This window comes from Fonsecaea monophora (genome assembly GCF_001642475.1).
Source record: "Fonsecaea monophora strain CBS 269.37 chromosome Unknown Scaff19, whole genome shotgun sequence".
In the NCBI taxonomy this organism is placed as follows: Eukaryota; Fungi; Ascomycota; class Eurotiomycetes; order Chaetothyriales; family Herpotrichiellaceae; genus Fonsecaea; species Fonsecaea monophora.
The window spans coordinates 141,112-159,405 of record NW_019173950.1 but is presented as its reverse complement, the minus strand read 5'-3'; the positions used below and the strand labels follow the sequence as shown (position 1 = coordinate 159,405).

General features: G+C 51.2%; 7 protein-coding genes across 7 annotated transcripts; 4 read left to right on the top strand and 3 right to left on the bottom strand.

Moving 5' to 3' along the window:
* Window positions 1-225: 225 nt before the first annotated feature.
* Window positions 226-1,428, bottom strand: AYO21_03731 (hypothetical protein; the record flags this gene model as incomplete). The annotated part of the gene is made up of 1 exon (XM_022653705.1): window positions 226-1,428. One exon carries the CDS (start codon window positions 1,426-1,428, stop codon window positions 226-228), a length of 1,203 nt encoding a protein of 400 aa, XP_022513948.1.
* Window positions 1,429-2,669: 1,241 nt separating this feature from the next.
* AYO21_03730 (hypothetical protein) lies at window positions 2,670-3,922 on the top strand (the record flags this gene model as incomplete). The annotated part of the gene is made up of 4 exons (XM_022653704.1): window positions 2,670-2,820; window positions 2,884-3,257; window positions 3,308-3,386; window positions 3,444-3,922. 4 exons carry the CDS (start codon window positions 2,670-2,672, stop codon window positions 3,920-3,922), a joined length of 1,083 nt encoding a protein of 360 aa, XP_022513947.1.
* Window positions 3,923-5,913: 1,991 nt separating this feature from the next.
* On the top strand, window positions 5,914-7,161 carry AYO21_03729 (hypothetical protein; the record flags this gene model as incomplete). The annotated part of the gene is made up of 1 exon (XM_022653703.1): window positions 5,914-7,161. One exon carries the CDS (start codon window positions 5,914-5,916, stop codon window positions 7,159-7,161), a length of 1,248 nt encoding a protein of 415 aa, XP_022513946.1.
* Window positions 7,162-8,060: 899 nt separating this feature from the next.
* AYO21_03728 (hypothetical protein) lies at window positions 8,061-9,841 on the bottom strand (the record flags this gene model as incomplete). The annotated part of the gene is made up of 4 exons (XM_022653702.1): window positions 8,061-8,969; window positions 9,154-9,210; window positions 9,266-9,372; window positions 9,436-9,841. 4 exons carry the CDS (start codon window positions 9,839-9,841, stop codon window positions 8,061-8,063), a joined length of 1,479 nt encoding a protein of 492 aa, XP_022513945.1.
* A 487-nt stretch (window positions 9,842-10,328) lies between these two features.
* AYO21_03727 (hypothetical protein) lies at window positions 10,329-11,354 on the bottom strand (the record flags this gene model as incomplete). Its single annotated transcript, XM_022653701.1, has 1 exon — window positions 10,329-11,354. One exon carries the CDS (start codon window positions 11,352-11,354, stop codon window positions 10,329-10,331), a length of 1,026 nt encoding a protein of 341 aa, XP_022513944.1.
* Window positions 11,355-12,548: 1,194 nt separating this feature from the next.
* Window positions 12,549-14,297, top strand: AYO21_03726 (hypothetical protein; the record flags this gene model as incomplete). Its single annotated transcript, XM_022653700.1, has 2 exons — window positions 12,549-12,614; window positions 12,666-14,297. The coding sequence occupies 2 exons, from the start codon at window positions 12,549-12,551 to the stop codon at window positions 14,295-14,297; spliced, it is 1,698 nt and encodes a 565-aa protein (XP_022513943.1).
* Window positions 14,298-15,017: 720 nt separating this feature from the next.
* AYO21_03725 (hypothetical protein) lies at window positions 15,018-17,544 on the top strand (the record flags this gene model as incomplete). Its single annotated transcript, XM_022653699.1, has 2 exons — window positions 15,018-15,821; window positions 15,871-17,544. 2 exons carry the CDS (start codon window positions 15,018-15,020, stop codon window positions 17,542-17,544), a joined length of 2,478 nt encoding a protein of 825 aa, XP_022513942.1.
* Window positions 17,545-18,294: the final 750 nt, after the last annotated feature.

Here is an 18,294-nt window from a genome sequence, read left to right as displayed (position 1 = left end):
GAAGAATCTCGCATAAACACAGAGACGGAACTTTGAGCAAATCATGGCCGATAGATAATGTCATCTCATTATCGCGCCCCAAGAGATCAAATACAGACAAAATGTGTCAAGCATCACCTCCAAAGTAATGGATTGATCCAAACCTATCTTCCACAAATTCCTTTATGTCCAATGCTGACAGCCATCAAGTATATTGTTCTCTGCAAACGGCCACCGACTCCAGCGTCACTCCTCGCTTCTGCGGTTCCTTGTCCTTCTCCGCGTAACTCCCTTCGCTTCTTTGATCTTCCCGTTGACCTTCTTCTTCGCCCTCTGCTTCAACCTGTCCAACCTTTCCGGCACGTCGTGCATGTCTGCTTCTGCGACCATGTCGTCAATAATGTCGTCGCCGATGGAAGTTTCCATGAACCAATCACACAGTCCCCAGGGACTGAAGTTCCCCTCCCCGTTACATATTAAGTGATCGTCGGTCCGCCGTGCTATTCCTCCCAGAATGATATTGGTGGGCATCGTGGAGTACCCACTGTATGCGAATGTCTCTTCCAGCGAAATGAGTGTAAGGTAGAAGACATAGGTCAGAAGGTGAAACCGGCAGAGTATCGCCGGAATATAAGTTGGCAAGAATGAGCGGATGAGGTAGGCAATTGGGTGGTCGTAAGTGGCACTGAGTGGAAAAGGCGCGGATATATCAGCGAGGGCGTGATACCATTCTCCGTGCGCCCGGCTCAAGGGAACACTATGCCGCCAGTCGTGCAGGAAGTTTCTGTGCAACAGGTACCCGATCATCTCGCGGCAGAGATATGCCTGCACGAGATCCTTGAGTATATCCCATGGCAGGGGCAGCGCCGTTGTCACACGCAATGCAGAAGGCCATAAGAGGACGCGCGTGAAAAGGAGTTCCAGCAGAGCTTGGGCCACAACGCCCAGGAAGAGGTTGAATATTGACCAGCCCACTATGCGCGACAGCAGCAGTGTCTTTTTCCGACCAGCGTTCTTGAATGGCAATGCAGAATCGCCCAGTGCTTTGAAATTTTCGGCCACAGAAGGAGCGAGCACATCGAAGCCTAAGAAGAGCAGTGAAGGAACGAGATAGAATAGGATCCGTACAGCGAGGGTCGCGACAATCTCAACCCGAAGTGGAGGGTGCGAAAGGACCAGCGTTGACCAGGTCAAGTAGAAGAACAAGAGATTGAGGGAGGTTGAGTACGAGGACATGGTTGGGATGAGAAGGAAAGAGAGCATCGGCAACCCAATGAGCGCGTCCCATATGGTGCGTAAGGTGGTGTATGTCGACGAGAACGGGGAGATGGCATAGCTATAGAGGGTCTGGGCGAATGACGGTGGTGGAGGGCAAGAGATGGCTTGTGGGAGGTAGGAGGCCCATGATTGAGGCAGGTAGCAGGCCGGGTTATAGGGCGAGGACACCATTGAGGGCAGATGCCGACTGAGGTCGGGAGTTCCACACGCGCGCGCTGTCAAGGTCGCGTCACCGACTCAACTGTATGCCCTGAGATAGTAGCATGAAGCCAAGTTGTTGTCTGTCTGAAGTTTGGAGGATGGAGTCCTACGGTTGCTCATCGAGGCACGAGAGAGGCGCAAGTTTCTGAAAGCGCGTTGAGTTGGATTGCTTTGACGTCACAGACAAGTGTTAGGTACAACACGTGATCTGGGTGATCTGGGGTCTCCAGCCACCCAGCCATCGAAGGCCACGAAGCCACGACTCCTTTTTTGACGCCACCAATGCAACACCGTTCAGCATTGATGTATTCCCGCCTTCCTTGAGCCACCAAGTGTGCAGATCTATCCACCGGATCTATCTATGTACCACGTACACCTCAAGTTTGGGTCGTGGGGAGGGTTGCACCGTTGCCGAGTGATCACCCCAGGGGCATGGGGCACAACCACTCAACCCCACGCCCAATTGAGGAACTTTATAGTGCTTGCAGTTCTCGATTCATCTGCCTGCATTCTCCTTGCACATGTTCATTCTTTGTTGGGTGTGATAGCGGGCCATCCAGTCGCCGATAAAAACCCCTTGGCACCTGCCACCTGGACTTTGGGTTCAAGACCAATAGTGTCCAGCAAGAACCTGTTTCAAGCCATCTTCATGTTCCGCTTTTATTGACAGCTTTCTGGTTCTAGGATTTTTCCCTTCGGTCGACACCCGTAATGAACAACCCTGATCTTGTCCCAGGCTCTTGCAATGCAATAGCCAGCCTCTTTGACATGAATCTTGTAATAGTTGAACCCCTGAGTTCGGTCGACCCAATCGATGACACCTATCACGAAACCCCTTCCAAGCCCCAGATGCGGTTACAGTCATAATGCGGGGTCTATGATGCAGGGCCACCAGATTGGACGGAACAAGCTTGACAAGCAAATAAGAAATCAGGGTGAGGGCCAACATCCCACGACTGACCAGCCCGTCTGTTTTGATGGCCAGAGTCGTGGAAGACAGTGGATGTGACCTTCTGCTTGTTTGTGACGCCACAACCCCCATGTGTCTGTGTAACTTGTCACCATCATTGCTCGCTGACTTCATGGCCCGTTCAGCGTTCCTTTATTGTTAGTGCAGTGTAAAGAGCCTCTCTGTTGAATAAAAGGCCACCTGCCCCGACAAGAGCAGTGGCATCCATTACGAAAACGTACCAGTTCTTTGTATTTGCCCAATGGCCGTAAACAGCATCCCGAAGACGCAGACAGCTGCAATAGTCCGTGAGCAAGGCGGGCCAGTCGAGTTCAATGACAATTATCCAGTAACCCTTCCCAATAACGATGAGATCCTAGTCAAGGTCTTGTATACTGGTGTCTGCCAAAGTGGTTGGTCAAATACAGCCTTTCATTCGGCTTTGACGACTTGAAGACTTATTGTGATTGGCATAGATCTCCATACCAAGGCTGGGACTGCTACGGGGGCTGACGGACGGCCTATTACAAACATAAAATTGCCTCATGTGGGTGGACATGAAGGAGTCGGGCGTGTTGTTGCTTTTGGTCCCAACTTGTCTCCAAACGACAGGCTCCAGCTAGGAACATTGGTGGGCATTCGCTTTGCGTCTCGTGTTTGTCATGAGTGTGAGTATTGCACCTCTGGCCGAGACCAGCACTGCCCTCATGCAACGAACCATCTGCACCACGAAGACGGCAGTTTCCAGCAATACTGTGTGCTCGACACAAAGTATTTGACCGAGTTGCCCCAAGACCTGGATCCAAAGGTCATTGGACCAGTTCTTTGTGCCGGCGTAACTGCCTACAAAGTGAGGTCTATCCCATTCTCCTCAGTGTACAAAAATGCTAATTGTACCAGGCCGTGAAAAATGCAAATGTAAAACAAGGAGAATGGCTCACTGTCATCGGAGCGGGTGGCGGGTTGGGCCACTTTGCAGGTTCGACTTGCACTTGCACCTCGCATCCATCGAGTGTCTGCTGACATTGACAAACAGTACAATATGGCCTGGCTCTAGGTGCAAAGGTACTTGGAGTCGATGCAGGTCCTGACAAGCAGCGATTTGTGGAGTCGTTTGGGGCACAATATGTCGACTTCTCAAAGTGTAAGGACCTCACAGAGGAGATCACCAACATTACTGGAGGGGGTTCGCATGCCGTTGTGGTCACAAGTGGCCACCCATTAGCCTTCCGAAGGCTTGCTGACCTGGTTCGGATTGGTGGATCTTTATGCATTGTGGGTATACCTCCTGGCGACGTGCATCTGGACACGCCGGTGGCTACCATTGTCATCCGAGGTCTCAAGATCCAGGGCAATCTCGTGGGGTCCTTGAAAGAAACGCTTGAGGCAGTGGATTTGGTCCGTAGTGGAAAGGTCAAACCGCATGTGAAAGTGCGACCTTTTCGGGACCTGCCAGACGTGTATCAGCTATTGGAAAAGGGAGATGTACCTGGCCGGATCGTGCTGGAGCTGTAAAGCTTAGCAGCACACCACAATCTACACAGATTGAATGGTCTCGAATCATTGTGGAGCATGCTTATCGAGGCCATAAGTGCTGCTCCTCAAGTACCCTCGCTGTCAGGTGTGGGTGGAGGCTGCATGTTCGAATCCCAGCCTCTCAAAGCTGCATATTGGGCTGGATGGTTCGCAGGTAGTTCGCATAGGGCTCTCCTGGCAATTCGAGATCTGCAGATGGGAATGCAAGGCACAGGCCACGACCCAGAAAGACCGAATACATCCTTCAACTGTGGGTGAGAACAGCTCCTGCGACCAGCGTTCGGTAAACACCGAGAGACAGTCTAGGGAGCACCCCCAGGACATGTGATGTAAGTATGCACGACACGCTGCCCCTCTAGTAGCTGTCAACTCTGGGTCTCAGATTCGCGGTCCAATAACAGAGAAACGGCACCACATACCAACCTGGAAGCTGGAGGTGGAGACACTGAGTCTTTGATGAGCATTGGCTGTGGTTCGCTGACTTCCTGCAATATGGTCAATGCGCCTACATTGCCTGCGCTTGGCATTCATGCCACAGTCGCCTCTTGACTTGGTTTGCTTTCGTGGCAGTCGAGCACATACCTGCTGGACCAAGCCCGGCAGGAATTGAGCATGCCGCCAACCTGAAACGCCATCACCCCCTTACACAACCCCGGGATGGTGTTGTGGTTGGTCAGAGCTGAAAGAAGCAGAAAGCCCTCTTCGACTCGTCCTCAAATCCTCTTGGAATCGAAGTAACAGAACACAAACTTGAATGGATTCTCTTCCATCGTTCAGCTAAGCGTGGGGACCAGTCCTCAGGGAAGAGAAAAGGAACCTTTCTTGCGCTGGTGGCATCCCCTTCAATACTTCGTTGCTCGTCAAGGGGGTTGGATTTGACAGCGGCACACCCCACTTTAGTGTGCATCTGTCGTGTGAGACAAGGATGTCCATGCATAGCTCTCAACCACCTCCATTTTCTCTCGGTGGCTGCATCTGTCATTCCATCTTGACAAAATTGACACCCTGCAAGGTACTGGCTAGGATGCAAGCACTTTAACTGATAGTACAATCGATAAAAATGCAGGGTTGCATTATCGTGAATTATTCGGTTATCTTGGAGTCAAGCATGATGCAAGGCTGAGGATGCTTCTGGTGTGCCTGCAGAGTCTTGATTTTCCGGGGAACCGAGGTGCACGAATGGGAGATCTCTTCTATCATGTGTGCTCTTGACCGAGATCTGTAGTCTGGAGCCGGTCAAGCCCTTTCGCACGTGAAAAACCTTCGTTTCTAGACTTCCCGCTTTTGGCGCCCGTTGCGCGTACGAAAGTAGCCAGGCTTTCTGGAGGTGGTTTGGGCCTCAGTCAAGGGCAAGAATCTGGCAAAGCCGATCCTAAGCCCCTGTGCCGATCCTGAGTGGGTGTCAGCTATCAATTGACCTGTGCTGTAACTTCGTCGGGACCCATCGAACAAGGGCCCCTTGCCGTTCTATCGAGTCTTGAAGCCCGATACTGTAGAGGCCTTCCAAGTCGGGGTCTGTTGTGTCTCGATGATCCCTCTTTCAGGAATTCGGAGTCGACAGATCTGGCTTCGACTAACTGAGACTTTCATAGCCATAGTGGCCAAAGCTCGTCAATCAATGTAGGGTGGAGACGGGAGGCCACACTTCGCGATCCATTCGGTGGAAAGCACATATTTTCGCCTTGCATTCTGTTCAAGACATTCGCGCTCCGTGTATCGAGGTCAAGCGCGACGTAACATACCTTTTATTCCCACGCTCCCTCATCTTTTCCACATCCTCCCTCAACAACCCTTCTATTGCGTCGAGTGTTGGCAACATCCCATAGTCAAAATGCAGAAAATGTCCCGTTATTGTCGAGAAGGAATCGGTTCGTGAGGCCTTAGGATCCTGACATGGTAGTGTGGACAGCATGCTGACTCTCCGTCCAGTATATCAATCACATCTGAAGGCTGAAGAAAGCCCTTTCGAAATGTTGCCTCGGCCGGATCATCCAGAATTTGTTAGAAAGTCCTCGCCAGAATTCGTGGGAGAATGTCCTCCGCTTTCGTCCAGTCTCTTTTCTTCCGATGCAGCCAGTACAGATTCTGGCGGCTTACGTCGACCATCGCTCGCATCATCCACTTACTCGGCCTCACCCGAAGCTTTCTGGACTCCGTCAGCAGCAACCGCAAGCCCTATAACCCCGATGATGGTCGAGTCCGGGCAGCACTTGATGACAAAACAATATGTCAAACCCACGGCTTACCTTCGTGGCAACAACCATATCTTCGCTTTTGCGCAAGATGATGAGCACGACGCTCATAGATCGTTGTGGGAGGCTCCTGGGTACTCTGGCTTGTCCTTGATGGGTGGCACGCATGAGCTGCTTCTGGCAGAGGCTAGCCGTCTGCCGTTTCATCCAGACATACAAGGCCTGAGTCATGGAAACACAAATCCAGCGCTGACGAAAGTGATGTTTGTTGGATCGTTGGGCACTGGGTCAGGTGCGATGATGACAGCAATGGAAGACGATCTGCTTCAATGGAGCTCACCAGCCATCCACCCTCCTTCAGAGACAATAGAGCCAAGTGTGGCATTTCACGCGACCTTGGCTAGTTCTCCAAGCTACAAGGTCGAACCATCAACGCCTCCAAAGCTGCACATACCTCCCTCTGCCATCTTGAGCAGTAGTCCTTTGTCGGTCATGTCACCACAAATACTGCCTTCACAGCATGATGTGGATGAGATGTCATGTGGTTCACTGCAACATAATGTCAGTGCGGTGAAAAGGGAACGAACAAACAATGACCGGCTTCACCGGCGTCCTTATGAGCGAAAGCGTCCGGTTGGCTCGTCGTCAAAGCCCAAAGCGCCACCAGTCGGAACCGGCATGAATTGCGACTTGGTCATCCCACAAAATGAATTTGCCTGTAGCTATCCCGGATGTATCGACAAACACACTGGAAAACAAAAGCGATTCAAAAGGCAGGAGCACAAGAAGCGTCATGAGAAGACTGTACATGAAAAGTCTACGCACACAACATACAAGTGCTGGGTCCCCGAATGTAACAGACCATTCTCGAGGACAGACAATCTGAAAAGTCATTTGAGAAACACTCACTCCAAAAGACCAGGGGTCCGAGGAAATCGATACGTTGCCACTCTGGACAAGAACAGCGAGTTCTATGATCCAGACTGGGTGGGTGATCTCGACAAAAACGGATATCCAATCCATTGACCTCAGAATCATCTGCCATGGTCCTCTTGGTCGTGTTCACTTTGATGTGCCACGGCCTGCAACGGTCATTCTGAGAGGGACAAATCGGACGGACACAGTTGTGCAGACCGTTCCGTTCCCCCTTCTGGTCTACTTTTCTGTGATGTGTGATTAAAAATATGTTTCTGTTTGACTGTATCAACAGGTGAGAACTTGAGTCGCATGGAAAAGTTGGAATATCATTGTTCTCAAACTCGGCATTCTGATCTTACACCTGTACCAGTACCGGGAAGAAAAAGGGGCATTGCGCAGGAGGTTGTTGGTTACTCGCGGGGCAATTGTCAATGCATACAGCGGTCCCTAGTTGAGAAGCCTCTGCAAAATAACTGGCATCAATTTAAAAGAGCAAATAAAGAGGGGGAAAGAATGATGACCAGCATTGTAAGAATAGTTTTTTACAGCGAGATGAATAAACCGTAAGATTCCGCTGCATGACTTGGAAAATTGATGGTGACGCGTGCCAAGCCTTTTCGCGTCTTGGTCGCATCTTGGTCCCGACTGGGATATCCACGAGTCCAAGGACGAGTACAACCACGGCTAGGGTGAGGGCGAGGATGAGAGCGCCATTGCTTTTAACGTGTATATAATGCCTGCATGGAGCTTGATCAGTAGAGGAGAGTAGAATTTCTGCTATGGAGAGAGGACGAATCTCGCAATGCTCGTACTGAGAACGAACTTTAGTGGGTTGAATTCCATCATCCATCATTGCCTCAACTCATCCTGCTTGTCCTTGGCTTATTACAGTGAAGACCAGCTCTTGATAAGACAATCCGGACAGTGCTGAGTCCAACCAAGCATCATCTCCTCTTGTAGCGCATTGGTCCCAGCGGGCCTTATGTAATGCAGGGCATGGCATGGCATTACATACGATGACGCTTGTAGCCCTTGTGCCAGCGTCGGGTCGTCGTCTCCGACCAAGCACTGCAAAAAGCCCGGGAGAGCTTCTCACAACCCCCCATAGATGGACGGGTCTCAGACGTCTCGCTTTCTTGTTCTTGAATCATGGCTTCTCTTTCAAGGTGTGACCGGATGGAAGTTTGTCCTTGCAGCGATGCGAATGAGACGTCCGAAATGGTTGGATTGGAATTCTTCAGCTTGGAATGAAGGAAAAATTTCTGTTTGTGCTCAGATGCCTCGTCGAGTGGTGATACTTCAAAGGGTTCTGCCAATTCAATTCTCCTAGGGACATATAGCGGAACCTTGTTGTAGCCGGGCAACTCCCCCAAGCCGAGTTCGACCTCTGGAGCAAGGTTCAAAGATAGACTCGCGTGGCCATCTTGGCTGCTTCGAAAAGAGCCCCCCTTGGACACGGGCCGCGCTGTAAAGGATGTCGATGGGCGCTTCTTCGAGTCATGGCCATCCCAAACGAATTCAGAACACGAGCTAGGCGTATCCATGTATACAACTTGTCTCCGTGGAGGGACTATCGTAGCGCTTACTGAGGATATCGAACCTGCATGGGTGACAGGGCGTGAGGCCGATTGCGATATCCGGCTGATACTTGGGGCAGATCTGTGCCTGGCTGGTCCACTGGACAAGCTGGGTCGACTGACTCTTCGGCTTCCGAAGGCGTGACTGCGCATCTCTTCTACACTCCCAATGGACGACGCCCTCGTGACACCGTTATGACGAGAGAATGCCTTCAACGAGCGTGGACCATGCAGCAAGCGGTCTTCGGCAACATGGATCGAGTTGAGAGTCGAGGTGGAAGCTGCGTAGGCATAAGCCGGGGGTTGCGTGAAGTGACGAGGCAAGTGACGAGGTAAAGGCTGGAAAAGTTAGCGGACATCAGAAGTGAAGAGGGAGGGCACATGGGACCTCATAATTTCCAGGACCTTGAGGCGGCAAAATACGGTCTTTATTTGTAAACTCATGAAGATCCTTGCGGATAAGAGAGGATATCTCGAAGACGTCGTTAGGTGGGACTTTCTGGACCGATGCTCATTGTCGTACCTTTGCCATCTCTTCCACAGAGGACTCTGACTCCTTGACTTTGCATTCGTAGTCCATCTGCTCCGCGTATGTCAATAAAGCTAAAGCCTCGAGTGTTGGTGAAGTGGCTTACCATGGGTGCGTTAGATCTTCTCGCGTCAGAGTCTCCCGCGTTTGACGATGTGCAGGTGCTCTTGACACAGAGTTCACTTGTGAGTTCCAATGGTGGCAGCGACGGTTCTGGAACAGGCTGTGAGTGACTTGTTGAGTGTGTCAATGTCCCGAGCGAGCCTCTCTCTTTACGGGCGAATAAGCCATTTGGTATCTTCTTCAGCCTCTTCGTCATCTTCTTGAGACGGTCGTTGTTCTCTCCCCATATTCCACCGAATGCCACTTTCTTAACAAGCTTACGGGATTGTGTCTCCTTCCGACTGCTTTCTCTCGGTACATTGGTCAGAATGGCCTGGTCGTCGAGAGACAGTTTTGTGGAGGTAATCTCGTCGATCGAAAGCTCGGGGTTGCTGATCTCAGCGGCAGTAGTAGTGCGGATGACCCGTGGCCACAGCTTCTCGGGAATGTCATCGAGAGGAGTGACGGGGATGCTGCTTGTCCTTGACGTAACTGAGGCCCTTGCAGACAAGACTGGCCGAGCTGGAGAAGTGGAACATGTGTTTGTGTCCATCATCCTCAACGGCGAAGCAGACGGCATTCTTTTCGTAAGATGGCCTTTGCCTTTGCCTACGAAGCCATTCGGTGTTGTACAACGTGTACCGATAAAGGATGAAGGAGGAGGCCGAGGACCCTGTTCGCGCATCCTGAGGTCAGAAAAAGTGGGACGGCCCTCCATGAGAAGCGGTGTTGAAGCAAAAGGGAAGTGGTTTCAGCAAAACCAGGTATTTGACAGTGATCGAGTCTGTCCCGCACGAAACAAAACATTCGAGCACGGCTTGAGACGACCCGGCAACGTGGGTCACTAGTCTGCAGTGAAGGTGGGATAATGCGAAATCGTCGGTGTGTATTGAGGTTGAAGAGGCGCGGTCTTGGGTGTCCCATAGCCACTAATAAATAGCAGCGCCAAAAGACGAGAAAGCAGGACCGACGAAAGTCGTAAGTATGCGTTATGACCTTTGTCCGGGGAGAGGAATCTACTCTGAGGCCCAACAATACCTTACGCAGGCAGGTGCAGTAGCAACCCTTTAACGACCTTTGATCCTTGCCACTTTGGCCTCGGCTTCCTGGCGCTCTGCAACTTGCTGCAGGAAGTCCATCCTTGTCAGATAGCCGTCTTTGGCCTTTGCATGCGTTTTCAGCTCCTCCTGTAGGCCCTCCGTATCAACATGTTCAGCCCAATCCATCTTACTTTTCTCGACGACATTAAGTTTGGGACCTTTGAGATGGACTTCTTGCGCCGTGCTGGATGTCCAAGAGCCTTTGAAGGCGTCTGGATTGTTGACATTAGGGTCAAAGCGGGAGATTTTGCGCAACGGTCGATTCACGACTTTGCCATCAGTTGTCGGGCTTGCAGCCTTTGAGGATTCTTGCTGAGACAACCACAGTCGGGCTTCTGCCGACGACTTGAGAACCTTCTTCTCCTCAACATGCACCTCACCTGCGAATCTGTATATCCGCTTAATCGTTATGGTCTCTTCACCGTCGACGATGGGCACATTTTCTTTGTCAGTATCCTTACTCACGAATCCGGCATCTGGTGGCTTTCCATCTTGGTTTGTTGCCGTCATCTGGTCAACAACGCTACCATCCGTGCGAGGAGGAAGAAGTGGACCTGGTCGGTTCATCTCCTCCCATATTTTGTTCACATCGATGGTGCTTCCCTTGCTTGATGCGAGTTTGTTCCTTCTTCTTTCTTCCTTTTCCTTGGTTCGCATACCACGGGTACGCGCTCGCCATCCTTCTGCTTCATCTCCGCTCTGCTCTGGGACACCGTCTTCATCTCTCTTGCCTTTCCTTCGGCCCTTCTTATGTTCGTGTACAGTGGCTTCATCTCCCGAATCGAGCTCTGTGATCAGCACTTGTTGGCCCTGCTGCAGGTCGATTTTCTGCCGTTTTCGGGGTCGTTGGAGCGCGTCGCTGGCATTTCGGCTTTCATCGTCAGATGAAGAGGTAGGGTCTTCAGGACCGGAGCCATCGACTTCAAAGTCACTATCAGCCTCTTCGTCGTAGTCGTCCTCCGGAATCAAGGCATGATCTTGTGGATCTGTCATGGCACAAGCGAGTGCGTTTGAAGAGAATGAAGACTGGTGTCAACGCCTGACCGCGGCGCGCCAAACCCAGGCTGTTATTTTGCGTGTGCGAGGTAACAGATACCTAGGTAGGCACCTCCCCAGTACTTGTCGTTACAGCAGACTAGTACGGCAGTGGAAGGACGATGGAACATACAGACGATGACCCGTATGGTCGGACCAATTAATCAGTTGTTTGAATGCAGGTTCTCGCCAATAAGCGAGCCCAGCTTTCTTGGCGGCCCGTGCGTAACACACTTTGGTTCTCCGCGAAGCGAGGCAGCTCCATTACAAACTCCCTGGAGACACCAGCGACAGATCTAATATGTCAAACTCAAAGACCCAGACCGTCGACGCCTATTTTGACGAAATGTAGGCGTGAATCTTGAATGCTTCATTCCCCACTTCAACAATGTGAGCTGGCGGACTCTAGTGGCTTGACTGAAACTCTTGATCCGTTGAAGGCGACTCTGCAATCATGTTCAAAATGCACAATCCCTTCTGGGTTATTGTGATTCGTCAGGCCCCTCTGATTAAGGGAGTGTTCGCCCACTGTCGTCTTGGTTCTTTTCTCATGTGTTATTGATCTCTGGAAGGAAGACGAATCAATTCTGGGTGTGAAGAGGTGAATGCCTGACATTGTTACCGTGCTTGACCTCCTATTGCAGGTCGATGATCCCATCTCACTCATTTGCTTCCTCACACAATTACAGCTGGCTTGCACACAAGACGAGAGTTCGCAAATGCTCCGAGGTCAGTTCATTGCGTCCTCCACAGCTCGCGGAAGGGCAATGCATTTGGTAACGTTACAACCACTCTCGGCCGTAAGCTTACCAGCAAGGCTGTCATAACTGCAGCATCGCGCATAATACCAGTTTTGGTTACTTGAAGATTTTGAAGGTTATCACCAACAAGCCTTTCTGGTATCAACATCCTTGCGGCCTTAACACGTCGGGACGGAGAGATTCAATCCACTACACCGAGGCGGTGGTATAGGATCGAGATCTATAAAGCGAAGACACAGAAACCATCCCACCAGACCTATCACAGGTATGTGCCATGATTGCCGGCAAGAATATCGGCTCATGTAACCAGACTTTCTTGAGGGCTAGCCCACTGTGTCATTCAGAGACGGTCATTCAAGTTCCTATTGCGCTTAGACTTCCAAGGACGAAAATGGGAAACCACGATGAAAAGACGGCGACCATTTCGCACTATCGTGACTGGCCAAATGCTATGGGGGTGAGCACATTTATCTGAATCATGGTCAATTCTAATTTGTCCCGCCTGCAGTTCGATGTAAACTATGAAGAGAAGACCGCCGTTGAGTTGAGGGTGCAAGGCATCATACCGGCCTACGCCGCCGGCACTCTGTTTCGTACAGGTCTGGGGCCACGGACGATCAGCACATCGAAGGACACTGAGTTCAAAACCAACCACTGGTTCGACAACTTCTCACAGATTCATCGTTTCCAGATACACGCGCCCCAGGCAGATTCGCAAGTGCGAATCACTTACAATTCTCGCTTGGTCAGCGATGGCCTGATTGAAAAGATTAAACAGACCGGAAAGCTAGATGGCTTCACATTTGCCGCGAAGTATGATCCTTGCAAATCCGTATTTCAGAAAGTCCAGGCAGTGTTTCAGCCAGCGGCGCCTCCCCCGAAACCGAACGAAGTCAACGCCGCAGTAACCATGTCAGTCAATCTCCCTGGCTTTACAAGAGATGGTCATCAAGCAAAGGGTTCGCAAGATCCCAACAGCGGTATGACTCTGTGCAATAAAACCGATGCCAACATTTTGCAATTCCTTGAACCGGAGACTCTCGAGCCCCTGGGCATCGCTCATCAGGGCGTTCTTCATCCTGACCTCAAGGGCGCGGGGAGTGGTGCACATGCGAAGTCAGATCCTGTCACAGGAGATGTCTTCAACTATAATCTCGACTTTGGTCGAACTGGAACGTATCGCGTGTGGCGCAGTTCCGCATCCACCGGGAAGACTTCCATTTTGGCAACGTTTCACCACGCTCCGGCATATCTTCATTCGCTCTTTCTCAGCAGGGACTACGTGATATTGTGTGTGTGGAACTCGTTCTACAGAGCGGGTGGCGCATCTATTCTATGGAATCGAAATCTTCTGGATGCCATGGTGTGGGATGGTAAGCGGCCGACCACCTGGTTTGTGGTCGATAAGCGGCCGTCAGAAGAGGGCGGAAATGGTGTCATTGCCAAATATGTTACCGATGCATTTTACTCCTTCCACACGATCAATGCATATGAAGAGCCATCGCGATCCCAGCAAGATGCTGTTGATATCGTGTGCGACCTGGCCGCATATGACAATATGGATGTTATTAACCACTTCTATCTCGACAACCTCATGAGCGATCAACCTCAGGCCCATGCCTACACGGATTCATTGAGCTCCAGTTCGCGACCGAGCTATCGACGGTATCGCCTACCGGTCATCCCGTCGACACCAAACCCCGGGCATTTAAAGGCCCATCTGGAGTACGAGAGCACGAAGGTCAACGCATTCGAACTTCCCACCATTAACCCCAGAATGGTGACAAGGAAGCATCGTTACATGTACGGAATAAGTGACACCGGGAAATCTACCTTCGTCGACGGTCTTATCAAGTATGACGCCGAAACACATGCGACAACGCGATGGAGTGTACATGGCCAAAGTCCCGGAGAGCCGATATTCGTGCCAGACCCCCAATCTGGGGATGAAGACGGCGGAGTGCTGTTGTCGGTGGTTCTCGATGGGACCGCAGGAAAGAGTTATCTCCTTGTGCTCGATGCGAAGACGATGACAGAGGTCGGGCGTGCCCATGTCGATGGTGTGATTGGATTTGGATTCCATGGCCTGCATGTTAGTTCCCGAGAGCCTATTGGCAGGTTCAACGGGCTGCATTTGTAGACGGTGATACTTGGTCAAGGGTAGGTTATGTATACCTTGTACGTAAACCGGAATGCACACATGGCGATAGACATGGAGTCCCGAGTCCTCGGTACCTTCCCTACCAAATATCAAGTAGTTACTCATGCTACCTACTCTATTTTCTTGGTGACGTTTGCGGTTGCGGATGTATTTCCCGAACGGCAGTTTCCGGCTTCACTAGCCGCCACGCCCAAAAACCCAGTAGCTCCTATAGACCTCGGATGATGCAAGGCCCTTTGTCCTGTGGGCTACGTATGTGCCTACTCGTCCCTACCTAGCCACTAGGATACCTGACCTGCTAATCTGGGGCTGGTGGGCGTTGGTCACACCTTACGAGGTAGTGACAGCTCTTGGTGGTTGGCACCCGGGCATGACGTTGATGTGGCTGGACAGAAAAAGCTTTGACGTACCAGGTACTCGTCTAGGAGCTGCACTGCTGTCAGGCACACACACACTTCAGTTCACAAGGTTCTATTCACTGCAAAACACACCACCTTCCATCTTAAACTGTCATAGGTTTGCGAGTCACTTGTCGCGCACCTTGTTCCTTTTCATTATGCCTCTTGTCTAGCTCATGACCACTCCTTAGTTGTCCCTTTTTCCCTCACCTCTGCGCTCTTCGCTCTCCGCTCTCTCTCGTCGCAAGTTGCCTTGGAGCATCTCCTCACGCGACCACAATTTTGTTGTCGCTCACCCACTATGTCGGTTTCAGACATTATTGACTGGCTAAGTCTGAGCAAGACTTCACCGCAAGTCAAGGTCACTACCCTCCCGATCAGCTTCTACAAATTCCCTCCGTCACCAGAGCCTACGACCGTACCTCCTCCAGCAAACGACCCGACCCTTGCGCACCCGTTCACGATCCCCACTGACCTGTACAATGTCCTCTTGTCACCACATGTGCCCATCACAGTCGCGCTGGTGTACATGTCGTTAGTGTCTTTCCTAAATTCAGTCAACGCGAATCGCAAGTACAAGCCATGGGCATTCAGTAGGACATACATCTTCAAATTCCTTGTCATTGTCCACAACATCTTCCTGGCTGTATACTCAGCATGGACTTGCGTGGGGATGGTCAATGCCTTACGTCTTTCTCTGCCGGAATGGAACGAAGAGTGGAAAGTCGCTGGAACTGTGGACGCACTTTGCAAAATGCATGGACCGAGGGGAGTTGGAAGTGCCGCGACATACAATGCAACCACCAGCGCATGGCACTTGACGAACCGTGCATTACACCTGGCTGCTGATGGACTTGGTCCCGAGACCACGGATGTGGGCCGCATCTGGAATGAAGGGCTAGCGTTCTATGGCTGGCTGTTCTACCTTTCCAAGTTCTATGAAGTCGTAGATACACTGATTATCCTGGCAAAGGGCAAGAGGAGCAGTCTCTTGCAAACCTATCACCATGCTGGAGCAATGCTATGCATGTGGGCTGGCATTAGGTACATGTCTCCACCAATATGGATGTTTGTGCTGGTCAATTCCGGCATTCACTCAGTCATGGTAGTTCTGCCTGTTGACCTAATTTGAACACCTGCTGACAAGAGTACAGTATACTTTCTACCTTTGCTCGGTCGTGGGAATCAAGGTTCCCAAATGGTTCAAACAGACCCTGACAACCCTACAAATCACCCAGTTTGTCGTTGGCGCGACATATGCATTCCTCCACCTCTTTGTTGCATACCAGATACCGGTCAGCGTCCCCTACATCTATCATGTGGGAGAAGCTGTTTCGAAGGTCGTGTCAGAAGCTCCAACAGAGATCGCTTCAACTGTGTCCGCGGCAATATCAACAGGCTCCGCCGGAATGGGGGCATGGCTTAAGAAAGCACTCTTGCGAGGGGCAGGGTATGAAGGTCTTGCGGAGAACGTGTTGAACGAGGAAGGCAAACCATTTGGAGTCGATGCTGTCCACATTGTTGAAGATGTAATCAAGCGAGAAGAAACAAGGTACAGGGACGAGCTCCAGTGGGTCCATTGCCTCGACACGAGTGGTCAAGTCTTTGCAATCCTGCTGAATTGCATGTATCTCTTGCCTTTGACATGGTTGTTCTTGCAGTTCTTTATCACGTCTTACCTCAAGCAAGTCGAGAGAAGGCGAAGTCGATCAGCCAGTGAAACTGCGATAGTTGCGCGAAAGAGCTTTCAAGATGCATCGAAAGGTGTGGCGCGAAGGCTGAGCGAAGCCTTTGAAGACATGCATCGCATCACCGACGATATCGGAGACGATACTGTCCTTGTGGATGGCGATGAGATCAGGAGAGAATTAAAGGAAGCTGCAGAGCAGGCCAAGAGCACAATCACGGAGCAATCGGCCAAGGTCAAGCAGACCGCCAGCGCCAACTCAGAAAAGGTGCAACAGGAGTTTCAGCGTGATATGGAAGTGGTCAGGAAGAACCTACACGATACTGCCGAAAAGGTCAAGAGTGCCGTTGCGAAGGCAGGAGACGAGGAGACGAAGGAGAAGGTTTCAGCAAAGGCGCAAGCTGTGATAGACTCTACCACTGAAACTGTTGAGAAAACTATGGAGGGTGTCAAATCTGTGGTCCAAAATGGTAAAGAGCAGGCTCAGCCCGTGGTCAACTATGCCACAGAAAAGGTGGGGGATCTGAAAGAACAGGTTGGAGCTGCTGTTGACAACGCTGCTGAAAAAGCGAGTCAATTGAAAGAACGCTCAGTTGACGCTTCTCAACCCAGAAAGTCCCAGTCCCAAGAAGGTGTCAAGGAAGACACAGAGACAGGGTCAACGATAGATGACGAAAAGAGAGACAACTCGGAAGTGGGTTCAGAAACCGCAGAAAGCCAGGTTGAATCTGTCAAACAGCAAATCGAGGATGTCTCCGAGTCAGCAGCAGACACTGCAACAGAAGAGGAGCAATCAGAGTCGAAGTCCCCAAACGGAAATGGCACCGTCGCCGAAGAGGAGACTGGTCCCAGCACGGATCAGAACAAGACACAGTCCGAAGAGACGACGGGAACAGAGACGGGTGAGGGCGAAGAAGCCAAGGCAGAGAAGAAGGAAGAGGACAGAATCATAGATGAGAGTCAGGCGGTAAGAGACGAGAATGTCGACAGTGGCGGAGACAGCAAGGATGAAGGCGAGAGAGTGGCCAACGGAGAAGGACAGAGCTGGGCAGAAGTGGTTAAGAAGGGGGCCACTGGGGAGGAGGAAGAAACCACAAAGGAAGCTGAACCAGACAAAGACAAAGAAGGCTGGGGAATTTGAGTCGATCAATCATCGAACTTGATACAACTCTGCATTGACCCTGCGAAGATGGAATCAACACTCGACCGAAGAAGACATGTCGAAGGGAAGGGGCATTTGAGCGGCCTCTGTTTGAAGGCAAATGCGATCAGGTCACTCGCTCACCCAGACAACGCCAGAGTCTTCGAAACTACGCCGCCGACTCCATCCAGTCAACCGGCCATATGTCAAATCTACCAGACCAACCCGGCAAACGCGGACGTGCTACAGCGATTTTCGTCGAAGACTGGTTGGCATCGGACAGACAGACAGACAGCCAGGGCAAGGGCAAGGGCAAGGGCAAGGGCAAGGACAGCGCCTGTGAGTGAATAAAACAAACATAGGACGGATCTCCGGAGCCTAACCAGCCTAGGTAATTTAATTTAATGAAATGAAATATTTAAGTCACCTCGGGAGTTCCCACGCAAGGAGGCGAGCGTTCTTCCGACCAGATTAGATAGGCTAGGTCAGGGAGGTTTACGTATCTTAGATACCCGGACTGACGGATTGATACATGTGAAGCGATCCCTACAACGTGCCGTCGCGACCGTTCGAGGAATCCGGGAACACTTTAGAGCATACGCACGCAAGAGAAGATGAGCAGTGTGTACCTCGCAGAGCAGCAGGGAAGATGAAAACAAAAACACACGGTCCGACAACCACGTGTCCGTGCCGAATATGAGAACTAGAACATCTTTCCGCATGGCCGTTTGTATTTGCATTTACATATGT